Source organism: Caretta caretta, chromosome 5, assembly GCF_965140235.1.
Source record: "Caretta caretta isolate rCarCar2 chromosome 5, rCarCar1.hap1, whole genome shotgun sequence".
In the NCBI taxonomy this organism is placed as follows: Eukaryota; Metazoa; Chordata; order Testudines; family Cheloniidae; genus Caretta; species Caretta caretta.
In genome coordinates, this window is record NC_134210.1 from 51,201,280 (window position 1) to 51,217,033 (window position 15,754).

Sequence of the window (15,754 nt, forward strand, 5' to 3'; positions counted from 1 at the left end):
TGAGGGCGGGGACGAATTTCATGAGCTTACGCTGTACGTCCTTAGCTTACGAAGGTCCTTACCTGAAGCCTTCCCATGCAGAGCTGCTCACAGCTTCTGTATGTAACTGCAGCTGGGTTTGTCCCTACCTGAATGTGTGCTGGACGGGGCTTATGAGCTTGCCACAGCAATACAGTGTAAAGGGAGCCCAGGCTGGTGGGTCAGGCACACTCAGTGATACCCCAGTTCTAGATGGCAAGAGTAACTTCCACATTTTGGAGGTAAAATGTAGACTTAAAAGGAGCAAACACAGAGAAACATCAGAAACAGAACTCATTTCATGTATGTAATTTTAATGGTTAAGAGATTATAGCAGTGATTCTCTGACAAACGGATCTAGCTTAATGCTGATAGTTCGAATTTATTCACCCAAATGCAAGATTCAGTATTACAGAAACGATGCATGCACTGATCCCAGACAATATTTAAAAAAATACTTAAGCATGGTATGAAAATTGTTATATCAAAAATCTATATGTATGTACTCCTCAGAATTACCTGTGTACATCTGATCTTTAACTTTGATTAAAAATGTACAAGGGTGTTCTGAAAAGTCATTTAGATCACATCCTGAAAACTCCAAATTCTGTCCTCTTGGTGGGTGCATTTAGTGCTGCGCTAAGACTCAGACCCAAAACAAGTCTTGTATTAGCGGGGTCAATAATTCCATCGTCCCATAACCTGAAATTAGACCAAACAATAAAAGAAGAATTATATAAACAGTTTACAAGAGATAGGCTTTCAGCCAGACAGAAGTAAATAAATATTTCTGTTGGAGGGAGTGGATAAAAAAAGGGCCAAATTCTGATTTAAGACAATTGAGCTACTTCACATTTATGCTGATGCAACAAAGCAGAATTTCATGCCTACATTTTTATTATTTGTACAATTTGTCTTCTAGATTTAACTATACAGTTCTAAATAAATGACTAGGATAATCTCTACCTACTTTAACTGGGATTATTCATACTATTTTTTCAGTATGAAAATGGCATCCTAAATTCAAGAGAAAAAAATCTCAAGAGAAATAAATGGGAAAGATCCCAATCATGAAAATGGCTCCCAGCCTGTTGGTAACTATATTCTAAAAAGTAAACTAACATCATTAATAAATGTTATTTGGCTTAGCTTAGCTGCCAACTCAAAATGTTTAGTTATGAAAGCACAAGGATATAAAGTGCGGGAGTATTTTTTTTTATGGACTGCCAACCATTATTTCACTAATCTCCTTTACTGAAGTCTATTTCTAAACAGTTGTAAATTAATCTGTGCCATAGTGAAGTCCCTGAGAGCAATGAATTCATAAAGCTATGCCACAGTAACAAAAAACTCCTCTGAATTCTGAACAACCAACCCCTCAAATTGACAGGCACTTCTGCACCTGCTTATTATTAAGCATACAAGCAGCCAATTGAAGTTAAGCACACATGGGACTGTTTGCAGGATAAGTGCCTAAAGATTCCATCCTGCTCCAAATGAGCTCCATAGCAAAAATTCCAAAAGTCCTAAAAATTGTATATGTTGTACAGCTACCTTCCCTAGGCACTTTGTTTAGAACCAGATACCGAAGTCCTATTGCAGCTAACGTCCATTTAAATCAATGTGAATTTTAGCCAGCTGAGGGACTGCAACACAGCATTAAATATCTTTAAAAAAAATTAAAAAAAAAAAAGGATTCCCTTCCCCAGGCCCAAAAAGAGCAACTTATTTTGTATTCTTTTCTGAGATCACTACATTATTGTCATCACTGACAATTTTATTGTGTTTCTTTAAATTACTGCTCTGCTTTTGGTAAATTTGTTTTGAAAGTGATGGTCCTTTCATGTTATTTTAAAACAATGGGTAGCCAACACTAAATTTTTAATCAAGAGCAAAAATAGTCTTCCCTTCTGGCTAACATTTCAAGTTGTCAATTTTATACTGTTTGATGATTAGTTGTTGTTGTTTTTTTTAAATCAAGTTACACACAGGAAAGAAAACATTTAGCACACTTATCTCAATACTAAAGAACAGAATAAAGAGAACTGCATACTGTATGTGAATAAGTATTCATGAGTCTTAGTCACCAATAGAAGTTTGCAACAAATCTGTAAATTTGTTGTTAGTGTCACTTTCACCAAGTCACAGCAAATAATTTTTAAAATATCTAATTACATTTTCTCTTTTACAACTTGGGTACACACAAAAACAGGATATCCAGAAACTCACTTCTTCTACGATGCTCCCAAGAAACAAATCTATATGAACACCAACAAATATAAAAAATTACAAACCTATTGCCTAACCTTTTCCCCTCTCTGGTTTTCCCGTCTGTATCCTAACCTCTCTCTGTCTCTGTGGGCACATCTACATGACAGCGAGTCTCAGAACACAGGTCAACTGATTCATGCTCACAGGACTCATGCTAAGGGACTAAAAATAGCAGTGTAGACATTCCCTGTAAGGGAAGAGCCCAGGCTCTGAAATCTGGTGAGGGAGGCTGGGCCTCTAAGCCCAGGCCTCAGCCAGAGCAGTAATATTTACATTGCTCTTTTTAGCCCTGTAGCACAAGCTCCATGAGCCTGAGTCAGCTGACCTGGGCTCTGAGACTAGCTTCCTTGGCATTTTTGTTTGGTTGTTTTTTTGCCATGTAGATGTACCCTCTGGCTCCTATCCCACAATGAGAGCTGCTAGCAGGCACTCTTATGCCCACATGGAGTCACACTAGCAGATACTGTTGCAGGACAGCGACATACTGTTTGCGCTTGTGTCCTGGATAGCATAACACATGTTATCAGCACTTAGGATGTGATTCAGGAAAGCATCCCGATTCAGGAAATCACTTAAGCACACTTAACTTTAAATGCCCACTTATGTCTTACTAAATTTGATAGAGTGTAAGCACATGCTTTGAGCTAAGAATGTGATTAAGTGCTTTTCTAAATTGGGGATTTTAATAATAATCATTCATTAATTACAACCTTTTGCTGTATTTTAACAATAATATCACATTGAAAAATTAAGTGCTCAAATTAGGTTCTTTTTCTCCTTAAGCCACAGCAGTGAAACACAAAACAAAAGTATAATTAGAACACTCTTGAGCCCAGAAGAGCTAGAGGACCAATCTAACTCCCACTGAAGTCAACAGGAGTGTTTCCATTGACTTTAATGGAAGTTAGGTCAGGCCTTAAACTCTTCAGGAATAATGAGTGCGTCTCATATCTATGCATAAAACCCTAGTTTAAGAAAATGTCAGTGGGATCACAGTCTAAGATATACATGGCTAACATTCTGTAACATCAGAGAATATGTTACCAAGAACACTTCAGCAGTTTTCACTACAAATTTCACATAAAAATGTATTATTTTTATTTCATTATCCATTAGAACCTGATTTAGTTTTGATCAGCTTAATTTCTTGGCACAGTTGGATAAACATTGGGATATCTCAGTGATCTAGTTTCATGAGATCAAACCCTCAGTCACCGTGCTCCTCATAATCTTAAAAGGATAATAAAATGTAACTACATATAGTGATTTCTCTTTGTTCTAAGTTTGATTTCATTTCAATTTTCTGATAGTTACATGTTTGTTTGGTCCCTCTGGGAGGGACCTGCAGTATTGAGATATACCTCACTATTTGGCATAATGATTTTTCAATCTCTTTTAGTAAAACCATCAAAATTGAATGAAATATTTCAAATTTCATTAAAGAGGTTTAATGTAACTGTATTTTTGTGGGATAAGTTATATTAAGAAAGCGTTGCTGGCCCAAAGCAATTAACCTCAGAAATTCAGCCTTATAAAAGGCTATGGTTGTAATAAAGACCTTTCAAAACTTTACACACCTTTTTTTTAATAGAATACTTGTTTTTTGTAATGACAAACTAGCTTTTATTGACAGCCTCAAAGATTTTACACTGTATAAGGTAAAGATTGCTTTCAAGGTCACCATTACCTTCTGCTTTTCTTTGTTTAAAGAAAACTGTCTTCTGTATTGGGACATAACATTAAACATCCTATTAAAAACCCAGTGCTAGAACATGAATCACATCTATGTTCATAAAATATTCAGAACAGGGACTCTAAGTAAAAGAAACAAACAGACCGGAAAAGAAAAAGGCCCATGTAATTTGTTACAACATAAACTGATTAAACTCCATTTGGAAACCTGTAAGCAGATTAATATAGCTCATTAAAAAGAGAGCTGGCTAATGACTCTCGTTAATTAAGACTGTTCAGAGTGAAAGGTTCTATTCAGACAATTGATTAAAGTTGGATTAGAAAACACAACTAAGGGGAAGTATATTGACATCCTGAAGATAACAAATTATAATTGATAAGCAAAATTGCATACACAAAGCAAATAGGGAAATATGCTTCCATTTTAAGATCATAAAAGCATTTTCTTCCCTTTACTTTCAAGTTTATTGCTCAAGGGCCTCAAAGCCCACTGAAGTAAATTGGGCTTTGAATCAGGCCCCAAGAGCACAGACAGAGACTATGTAACAGAATTTTTAATTTTTGGCGCAGAATTCCCTCAGGAGTAAATAATATTTGATATCACTGGTGACTGGACTAGGCCACCAAACTACAAAAATAGTAGTGTAAAGCTTAGTGTCTTAATCCAGTATTCCAAACGCTGAGATCTTACTGAGGAAAATGAAGTGTATGAAGGGAGTAGGCATACAATTCATGATTGGTGGGGACAGGTGTGAATATTGGTCACAGGTAGAAGACAAACCTATTAAGATGCCCAGTTCTTTCCACAGGAAAAAAAGAACTGGTGGGAATTGAGGGCTACCAGACCATGTATATTCAGGGTCTTAGACCAGGTCTGCACTACAGACTTACATCCGTAGAACTACGTCGCTCAGGGGTGTGAAAAATCCACACCCATGAGCAACATAGTTACACTGACCTAACCTCCAGTATAGACAGCGGTGTTGGTGGGAGAGCTTCTTCCATTGACATAGCTACCGCCTCTCACCGAAGAGATTAACTACGCTGACAGGAGAAGCTCTCCCATCAATGTAGGAGCATCTTCATTTAAGTGATACAGTAGCGCAGCTGTGCTGATACAGCGTTTTAAGTGTAGACTGCCCTTAGACTGTAAGGTCTTCAGACCAGAGACTTGTCTTAGTTTATGACTGTGAAGCTCCTAGCTCATTTTGGGACAGTATTTTATGAACAAACAAACTGCTCTCCCTCGACTGAAGAATTAGGCAAAGTTTTTTATTTTTTTAAAGGATGCCTAAAGTTAGGTTTCTTGCTGAGTACTCAGCAGCTCCCACTGAAATTAGGCCACTTATTTAGGTATCCAAATATGGGTTTGGGCCTAAATTTTCAGAATAACTAGTTATTTTACGTACTTAAGTTGCAGCAGTGTGACTTTCAGAAACTGCTGAGCACACTCTAAGATGTCGCAAGCCAGGCCCCCAAAAAATCACTTGACACTTTTGAGAATGGAAACACCCATTTTTAAAACATGTGGGCCCTAGGCTAATATTTAAATCTCTCTCCTTACACGTAACTATTACTCTAAATATGAACAATGGGTTGTTGGCTGTTTTGGGGGAAATGGAGTTGTTTTTTACATCACAACTGTACACATATTGCACGCCTAATAAATCCAATAATTTTTCAGTCCTCAGTACAAAGAGATTATGAATAAGATTCCAGTGGATATGTAAAAAAAATAATAAATAAATAAAAAAGGGACAAATTAACAAAATCAAAGAGTTCATTTTCTCCTCCAGCAAATTAAGGATTTGGTCTAAATACAGACACCCTAACTGTAATTTTTAATGTAATTAGTTCAGTGAAAAATTCTTCTGTTTACAATCCAATCATAAAAAAATTAAAATCCTTACTGTAATTTTTCTCTCTTCCTGAGGGATAAATCTGAGGCTTTGTAAGAGTGATATAGGGGCAGATCCTCAATTGGTACAAACCAAATTAGCTCTATTGACTTTAATGGAGCCACACTGATTTACACCAGCTGAGGACCTGGTCCACAGTCTCTATCTATACTCAGAACAAATCTTATAAAGCTTCAATTGGCTAACAAATAGATGAAGTGTGCAAGTCATCATGTCACCAATCAATAAAAGTTAGTAATAGTTTATGACTTCATAAATAATGCACTAACCTGAGAGTAAAAAAACCAAACAAAACAGATTGCTTTGTGTCTACATAATTACTAGGAGTTGACATATGCATAGAGACTGCTTCAATATAGGAGCTTATTGCTTACAAACACCTGTTAACATACTTTTATTAAAATGGTTAAATTAATCACATTTACAATTGTAACAACGCAAATTTACCCCTACTGACAGAGTGTGTCTGGAATTAAATAATTCTAAGCATACTCAGGGGATTTACTAAAAGAGAAACTTCTTGCTAACTTTTAGCATAGTCTATGTCTTTATTCAAAGGTATTCATTTATTTACTACCATAAGCAAAAGATGAAAGTAAATACAATGCTTGGGATCGCTGCCATTAAAAATAATTTATATAGTGGACAACAGTTCACTTAAGGTAGGGTGTAAAAATCACTGGTGAGAAAAGGGTAGGAGCAAGTTACTTGAGTTTTAAGGAGAGATTTGAAGGAAGACACCAGGAGTCACAATATAGTCCCACTACAGCTAGCTAATCAGAACTTGTAAAACTTAAGGCATAGATAATTAGATCTTGGAATAACACTTGTTTTTAACTGTGGTGCAATTCTTTTTATAAACTGTGTACATTGCCATTAGTGAAATTGAGAACAAGGAGAAGCAGGCAGCATGATGAGAGATAAGGCAAGCTGAGGAAGAGACTACAACGGTACCATATGGCAAAAGAGAGAAGGGTGTAGGGCATGGTTAGGAATAGTGGTAATAGAAACAGAGGCCTGGTCTACACTTAAAAATTAGATTGACCTAGCTACGTCACTCACGACTGTGAAAAATGTTGTGTCCTCTGTGACATATTTGGTCTGCCTAACACCCAGTCTTCCGTTGACTTAGCTACCGCCTCTCGGAGGAGGAGATTACCTATAGTGATGGAAAAATAACCCTACAGCACTGGAGCAAGTGCCTACACTGTGGTGTTACAACAGCAAAGCTGCAACGCCATAGCTGTGCCACTGCAGCGACTGTAGTGTAGATACGGCCAGAGATATAAGGAAAAATGATATAGTATTTTGTAAGTAAAGACAAAGACCGTGAATTTGATAGCATAAGGGTAAGGAACCCTTTAGAAGGATTCAGAGGGGGACTGATGTGATCAGAAGATGATTTTCCTGTCAGCATTTTGAACAGACCTAAGCGATGAGAGGCATGGGAGGGCGACGAAAATGATTTACAATAATAAATGCAACAGAAGATCAACACATGCACAAAATTTTAGTGGTGGCATCAGTGAAGAATTTGGTAACATCAAAAAAGTAGTATCAGTCATTATCAAGAAGTTAAATATGGGGTTAGAAGTGGAGAGAAGTGTCAAAAATTTCACAAGGTTGCTGTATATATGCTCACTATAAAAGGAAAAGAGAACACATTATTTACATTTTAATGGTATGTGCCCTCCTCCAGAATAGCGTGCCCATTACTTGATCACCTCACCTCAAGAAAGCTATAAAAAGAAATTAAAAAGAACCGAAGAAGGAGGGCAAATAGTAAAATGCTGAGGTTTACATGAAAAGGAAGGTTGCAAAGACTATGATAATTTAGCCTGTAAGGGCATTTGACTTAAAAGGGATTTAACTGAGGTATTCAAAATATATAAGCCCAACCTTTATAACCTTTTGAAAAAGGAAGCATATTTAGAATTAATAAAGCAATGTCCCTTTACCCAGTGCACAAGTAACCCGTGGAAGATCAGATATATACAAATACAAAATTGGACACTTATTAAAAAAAGTGGGTAAGTTTATCATCCTTGATGTTTGTAGTTCGACAAACTACAACGATATGAGAAATCAAATGTCATGCTTCATAGGGTCCTATGACCATCTGTAGGAATCTGTAAAGAATCTCCCTCTCCACCACGTCCCTACATACATAGTGGTACACAACTAACTTGCTGCATTCTGGAAACCTTCCTTTAAAGCATCAGGTATTGCCCGCTGTCAGAGACAAGATAGATGGAACCATGGTTTGGATTGCATAGTACCTGTGGACACTAAACAAAATCCTTGTTCCAGATTATTTTAAACTGTGTGTAACTGGTCCGTTGTTCAGCATTAAGATCTAAAAGGTGTTAACACATTCTGGTTATATCATCGCATTCTGGGAATAGACATTTATATGTTACCTTGCACTGGAATAATAAGGGTTTCCCTCCTCTTCAAACCTCCTAATGATTGGCTCCTTCAAAGCTGCTTCATCTGCCTCAGATAACTGTAAGGAATAAAGCGAGTAACTGAACACTGTCTGTACAAGAAATTCTTCAGAATACCTACTTACACAATGACATCAGATCCCCATCTCAAACAACAGCCAAGAAGTGACTTGCTAAACTATCTCCAGAGACAAGGTGTGTGAGGTAATATCTTTTATTGGACCAACTACTGTTGGTGAGAGAGACCAGCTTTCGAGCCACACACAGCAATTCAAATCTGGGAAAGTTACTCAGAGCATCACAGTTAAATGCAAGATGGAACAGATTGTTTAGTATAAGTAATTAGCACATACAAAAATAGGGGGTTAGTGGGCTACAGATTGTTGTAGTAATCCACAAATCCAGTGTCTCTGTTCAGTCCATGATTTTTAGTGTCTAGCAGAGTTATGAATTTAAGCTCCCAGACTCATCTTTTGAAAGTGTTGTGCAGGTTTCCTTTGAGGATGAGGATGGATAGTAAGAGAGAGTGATCACTTTGTGAAAAAAGTGTTCACCCACAGGTGATAGGGTGTTTTTGCTTTTGATCATTTTCCTGTGTAAGTTCATTAGAGAGCATAGTGATTGACTCATTTAACCACAGAGTTGATATTGGGGTAATTACACATGTTGTAATTGGCATGTATAGGATCCATGGATCTTGAAAGCTGTGTTGGAGGAGGTGCTGATCATTGTAGCAGTGGAAATATGTCTACAGGTTTTGCATCTGTTGTTCTGACAGGGTCTGATGCCGCTTTGAGTTGGTGTGTCCTAGTCTGTGGGAAGCTTGCATCTGATTATGAGCTTGGAGAAGTTGGGGGGCTGTTTGAAGGCCAGAAGTGGGGGTTCAGGAAAGATTTCTTTCAGGATGTGGTTCCCACTGAGTATGGGTTGTAGTTGTTTGAGGATACCCATATGAGTTCCAGTATGGGGTGGGAGGTGACAACTATGGGTATGAGGTTGGAAGGAGTTTTATTTCAGTATTGAAGCAGGTTCTCCCGAGGTATTTGGGTGGCCCATTCCATAACGTAATCTACTTTTCTGGTGGAGTGTCCTTGTTTGGTGAAGGCCATTTTAAATGTGTTAAGGTGTATATCCCAGATTTTCTCCTCGGAGAAAGTGGTATTCTGTGGTATCTGAGTGCCTGGCTGCAGAGAACAGATTTCTTGGTGTGTTTGGGGTGGTTACTAGATATCTGAAGTTAGATGTGGTGATCTGTGGGTTTCTTGTATATGGTTGCCTGTAGGGTTCCATTGCTGAAGCTGATTGTGGTTTCCAGAAAGTTTATACTAGTGTGGGAGCATCCCAGAGAGTTTAATGGACGGGTGGTGGTTGATGAAGTTATGGTGGAAATCTATGACAGAGTTTAAACGTCTGGTCAGAGGATGAAAATATCATTTTTGTATCTCAGGTATATCATTGGTTTCATGGTGCATTTGTCCAGAAATTCTTCTTCAAGGTGGCCCATGAAGAGGTTGGGATATTGGAAAGCCATCCTAGTACCCATGGCTGTTCCCATGGTTTGGAGAAAGTGTTTGCTGTTGAACGTAAAATTGTTATGGGTGAGGATGAAATGGATGAGTTTGGATATGTGCTTGGGGTGGATATCTCAGGGTTGTCCATTGTCTTGTACATATTTCAGGCAGGCAGCTATACCATCATTCTGAGGGATGTTGGTGTACAGGGAAGTGACATCCACGGTGGAAAGGATGATGTTCTGAGGGAGGTTGCTAATGTTGTGGAGTTTGTGGAGAAAGTCAGTTGTGTCCTGGAGGAAGCTGGCCCTTTGTGTGGAGATTAGTTTGAGGATGGTTTAAGAGAGTCCCAATATTCCTTCAGTAAGAATGCCATGGCCAGATAGGATGAGTCTGCCTGGGTTCCCTGGTCTGTGTATCTTGGGAAGCATGTAGAAGGTTCATGGGGTAGGTTCATGGGTGACAAGTTAACAGAGTTTCTCCTGGAGTTGTTTGGGGAAGGATTTGATGATATCCTTAAGTTGCTGGGTAAATTGTGGTGTGGGGTCTTCTCTGAGTTCTTTACAGTACGTGATTTCAGATAGTTGTCAGTCGGCCTCATTAATGCAGCATCATGGTTGAGGACTAAAATGGCATCCCCTTTGTCTGCTGGTTTGATCACTATCTGGTAGTTAGATTTCAGGGATTGAATGGCTATCCTCTCGGCAGTGGAAAGATTATGTTTGTTAAAGATTTCACAGTCAATTTTTTTCCCTGAAGCAATTAATGCAGTGATCAAGAGCGTGGTTTCATCCGCTCTGTGGTGTCCAGTCATTTAATTCCTTTTTCTTATGATTGTCGGAAGGGATATGGTAATTGTGAGTGGTGTCATCACTGTCAAGATCTCAAGTTGCCAGAGATGTCAAGAGTAACAAGAAGGGTTTCTTCAGGTATGTTGGCAACAAGAAGAAAGCCAAGGAAAGTGTGGGTCCCTTACTGAATGAGGGAGGCAAACTAGTGACAGAGGATGTGGAAAAAGCTAATGTACTCAATGCTTTTTTTGCCTCTGTTTTCACTAACAAGGTCAGCTCCCAGACTGCTACGCTGGGCATCACAAAATGGGGAAGAGATGGCCAGCCCTCTGTGGAGATAGAGGTGGTTAGGGACTATTTAGAAAAGCTGGACGTGCACAAGTCCATGGGGCCGGACGAGTTGCATCCGAGAGTGCTGAAGGAATTGGCGGCTGTGATTGCAGAGCCATTGGCCATTATCTTTGAAAACTCGTGGCGAACCGGGGAAGTCCCGGATGACTGGAAAAAGGCTAATGTAGTGCCAATCTTTAAAAAAGGGAAGAAGGAGGATCCTGGGAACTACAGGCCAGTCAGCCTCACCTCAGTCCCTGGAAAAATCATGGAGCAGGTCCTCAAAGAATCAATCCTGAAGCACTTGCATGAGAGGAAAGTGATCAGGAACAGCCAGCATGGATTCACCAAGGGAAGGTCATGCCTGACTAATCTAATCGCCTTTTATGATGAGATTACTGGTTCTGTGGATGAAGGGAAAGCAGTGGATGTATTGTTTCTTGACTTTAGCAAAGCTTTTGACACGGTCTCCCACAGTATTCTTGTCAGCAAGTTAAAGAAGTATGAGCTGGATGAATGCACTACAAGGTGGGTAGAAAGCTGGCTAGATTGTCGGGCTCAACGGGTAGTGATCAATGGCTCCATATCTAGTTGGCAGCCGGTATCAAGTGGAGTGCCCCAAGGGTCGGTCCTGGGGCCGGTTTTGTTCAATATCTTCATAAATGATCTGGAGGATGGTGTGGATTGCACTCTCAGCAAATTTGCGGATGATACTAAACTGGGAGGAGTGGTAGATACGCTGGAGGGGAGGGATAGGATACAGAAAGACCTAGACAAATTGGAGGATTGGGCCAAAAGAAATCTGCTGAGGTTCAATAAGGATAAGTGCAGGGTCCTGCACTTAGGACGGAAGAACCCAATGCACAGCTACAGACTAGGGACCAAATGGCTAGGCAGCAGTTCTGCGGAAAAGGACCTAGGGGTGACAGTGGACGAGAAGCTGGATATGAGTCAGCAGTGTGCCCTTGTTGCCAAGAAGGCCAATGGCATTTTGGGATGTATAAGTAGGGGCATAGCGAGCAGATCGAGGGACGTGATCGTTCCCCTCTATTCGACATTGGTGAGGCCTCATCTGGAGTACTGTGTCCAGTTTTGGGCCCCACACTTCAAGAAGGATGTGGATAAATTGGAGAGAGTCCAGCGAAGGGCAACAAAAATGATTAGGGGACTGGAACACATGAGTTATGAGGAGAGGCTGAGGGAGCTGGGATTGTTTAGCCTGCAGAAGAGAAGAATGAGGGGGGATTTGATAGCTGCTTTCAACTACCTGAAAGGGGGTTCCAAAGAGGATGGCTCTAGACTGTTCTCAATGGTAGCAGATGACAGAACGAGGAGTAATGGTCTCAAGTTGCAGTGGGGGAGGTTTAGATTGGATATTAGGAAAAACTTTTTCACTAAGAGGGTGGTGAAACACTGGAATGCGTTACCTAGGGAGGTGGTAGAATCTCCTTCCTTAGAGGTTTTTAAGGTCAGGCTTGACAAAGCCCTGGCTGGGATGATTTAACTGGGAATTGGTCCTGCTTTGAGCAGGGGGTTGGACTAGATGACCTTCTGGGGTCCCTTCCAACCCTGATATTCTATGATTCTATGATTCTATGTTGTGAAAGAATTCTTTGAGGCAGAGACAACGGAAGAATTCTTCTAGTTGTCCACATATTAGTATGATATCAGGTTCTGTAGTTGGGCAGAAGTTCAGTCCCTTAGACAGTACAGATAATTCAACTCCAGTTAATGGTAGTCTTGATAAAGTGATGAAGTTTGGTTGTCGTGTAGTGTCTATGTGTTGGGTATGGTGCCATGGTTTCTCTCAGAAGTGGTGTTCTGTGGGTTGTAGAGTAGTTGCAATTGGTTCCACTATTTATTTTTGTGTTGGATGGCTGTCACTGGGAGGTGAGGCGGTGGGGTGGGGTGGGGTGAGGTCATAGTTGTTCTGGATTTCTTGCATGATTTCCAGATAACAGTCTTGGATTTTTTTCCTCAAGTGTGTCTTATGACTGTAGAGGTGTTAACAGGCCACTCTACCTTGAACAGCCCCTTAGAATATGTGCTAACTACTTACGCTAAAGAATCTGTTCCACCTTTCATGTAGCTGTGATGTTCATACCTTTCCCAGACCTGAAGAAGAGCTGTGTGTAGGAACATAAGAACAGCCATACTGTATCAGACCAAAGGTCCATCTAGCCCAGTATCCTGTCTTCCAACAGTGGCCAATGCCAGGTGCCCCAGAGGGAACGAACAGAACAGGTAATCATCATGTGTTCCATCCCCTATTGCCCATTCCCAGCTTCTTGTAAACAGAGGTTATGGACACCATCCTTGCCAAGAGCCATTGATGGACCTACCCTCCATGAACTTGTCAAGTTCTTTTCTGAACCCTGTTATAATCTTGGCCTTCACAACATCCTCTGGCAAGGCATTCCACAGATTGACTGTGCATTGTGTGAAAAAAATACTTCCTTTTGTTTGTTTTAAACCTGCTGCCTATTAATTTCATTTGGTGACCCCTAGTTCTTGTGTTATGAGAAGGAGTAAATAACACTTCCTTATTTACTTTCTCCACACCAGTCATGATTTTATAGACCTCTATCATATCCCCCCCTAAGTGTGGCTCAAAAGCTTGTCGCTCTCACCAACAGAAGTTGATTCAATAAAAAACATTACCTCACTCACCTTGTCTCTCTAATATTCTAGGACCATCACGGCTAGAATTACACTGCATAAACCATCTCCAGGCATTTTTCACCCTGCTCCACCCATAATTCTCACTTTAGCGAATCAAGTGACATGCATTAAAATTAAAATAGGCACCCTGACAATTTTGCGATACAAAAGGGTAAAACAACTCTATCCTAATGCATGTCAAAAATTTCTAATAAAATCTCCATTTTCAGTTGCTTATTAGTCACGTATTCAAGAGTTTTTAAGTGCTGTAATTTGAGATTCGCTATTTTAAAATTATTGAGGCCATATTTTAAATGATAAAAATAGTAAAATAAACCAGGTTTTGGACTTCTCTTTCAGCTGAGATTTTGCTTTAAGCCACCTTTGCACCCTCATAACCTTGGGCTGCTCCAGACATAATGTAATTTAAACAGCCCTGGGAACCTAAATTATGGCAGCCTCCCATACTGCAGCCCCAATACACCCCTGTTATCCCAGTATGCCACCTACACCAGAGCTTGTGAGGGGATGCTTGGCAGGCAGCCCTACAGCTGTCATCTGCAGTGCTTGTAGTGGGGAAATCCTCCCTCAGCAAATCCAGGTCTTTTAGAGCCCCAGTCTGTCACTGCAGACCTTTCACTTGGTCTAAAGGGACTAGAACAGAAGGAGGATCTCACTCCCACCCCCTTTTTTAAGCTTTCATTAAATATAAATATCAGGCTAAATTCTCAGCTGTCACAAATTGGTGTTGCTCCCTCAACTTCCGTTAAAGGGACTATTCCTATGTTTAAAGTTAAGCATGTTTTTAAGTTCTTTGTTGGATCAGCTGAGAACCTGGAACAATGTTATTTTAAAAAAATAAAACAAATTTTGTAAGCCATTACTTTGAAAAGTAAACAAAAAACATCAGGCTTATGTTAATATTTTGACCATTTATTTATTTTCATATATATATATATATATATTTGCTTCTGTCAATACATAATACTTTATTTCTCTTGAGCCCAACACTGCTGGAGTTCACCATCTGTGAAATTAAGGGTAAGGATGAACCTAGCCACTTCCAGAAAGACCTTAAGATGCACTTCTTTGGCCAGATGTTCCCAAATGATTGAGATCCTGATCCAAAAAAGCACTTACACATTTGGTTAACTTTAAGCATGTGAGCAGTCCCATTGAAGTCAATGGTCCAGATTCCCTGCTGGCCTGAGCCTCGTGTAATCTTTTACACCAATGAAACTCAAGCACTTTGCTGAACAGAGATGCCTGTCCTGGTTTCCTAGCTGACTGATATAATACAGGGGAGAATGGTTTTTGATCTCTTACTGTCATCCTGACATTCTTAATTTAAGCCTTGTAAGGCAACTACAGTATTTGGCATCAAATAAATGCTAATCATAAAATCATAAAAAGAAAAGGAGTACTTGTGGCACCTTAGAGACTAACCAATTTATTTGAGCATGAGCTTTCGTGAGCTACAGCTCACTTCATCAGTGATGAAGTGAGCTGTAGCTCACGAAAGCTCATGCTCAAATAAATTGGTTAGTCTCTAAGGTGCCACAAGTACTCCTTTTCTTTTTGACATCTGATGAAGTGAGCTGTAGCTCACGAAAGCTCATGCTCAAATAAATTGGTTAGTCTCTAAGGTGCCACAAGTACTCCTTTTCTTTTTGCGAATACAGACTAACACGGCTGTTCCTCTGAAACCTGTCATAAAATCATAGAATATCAGGGTTGGAAGGGACCTCAGGAGGTCATCTAGTCCAACCCCCTGCTCAAAGCAGGACCAATCCCCAATTAAATCATCCCAGCCAAGACCTTAAAAACTTCTAAGGAAGGAGATTCTACCACCTCCCTAGGTAACGCATTCCAGTGTTTCACCACCCTCTTAGTGAAAAAGTTTTTCCTAATATCCAACCTAAACCTCCCCCACTGCAACTTGAGACCATTACTCCTTGTCCTGTCCTCTTCTACTACTGAGAATAGTCTAGAACCATCCTCTTTGGAACCCCCTTTCAGGTAGTTGAAAGCAGCTATCAAATCCCCCCTCATTCTTCTCTTCTGCAGACTAAACAATCCCCGTTCCCTCAGCCTCTCCTCATAAGTCATGTGTT

At 39.9% G+C, this 15,754-nt stretch overlaps 1 protein-coding gene across 2 annotated transcripts in view; it reads right to left on the minus strand.

Annotated features, from left to right (window-relative positions):
- Positions 1-312: 312 nt before the first annotated feature.
- The window catches only part of MCCC2 (methylcrotonyl-CoA carboxylase subunit 2), a 102,333-nt gene continuing 86,891 nt past the window's right edge, over positions 313-15,754 (minus strand). The window contains exons 16-17 of one of the 2 annotated variants that reach the window (XM_048849921.2): positions 8,321-8,406; positions 313-720 (exon numbers count right to left, since the gene is read on the minus strand). In XM_048849921.2, coding sequence (XP_048705878.2) covers positions 603-720; positions 8,321-8,406 — 204 coding nt within the window. In that variant the 3' untranslated portion in view covers positions 313-602. The remainder of the gene's footprint in view (positions 721-8,320; positions 8,407-15,754) is intronic. The other variant, XM_048849922.2, reaches the window with a different exon arrangement.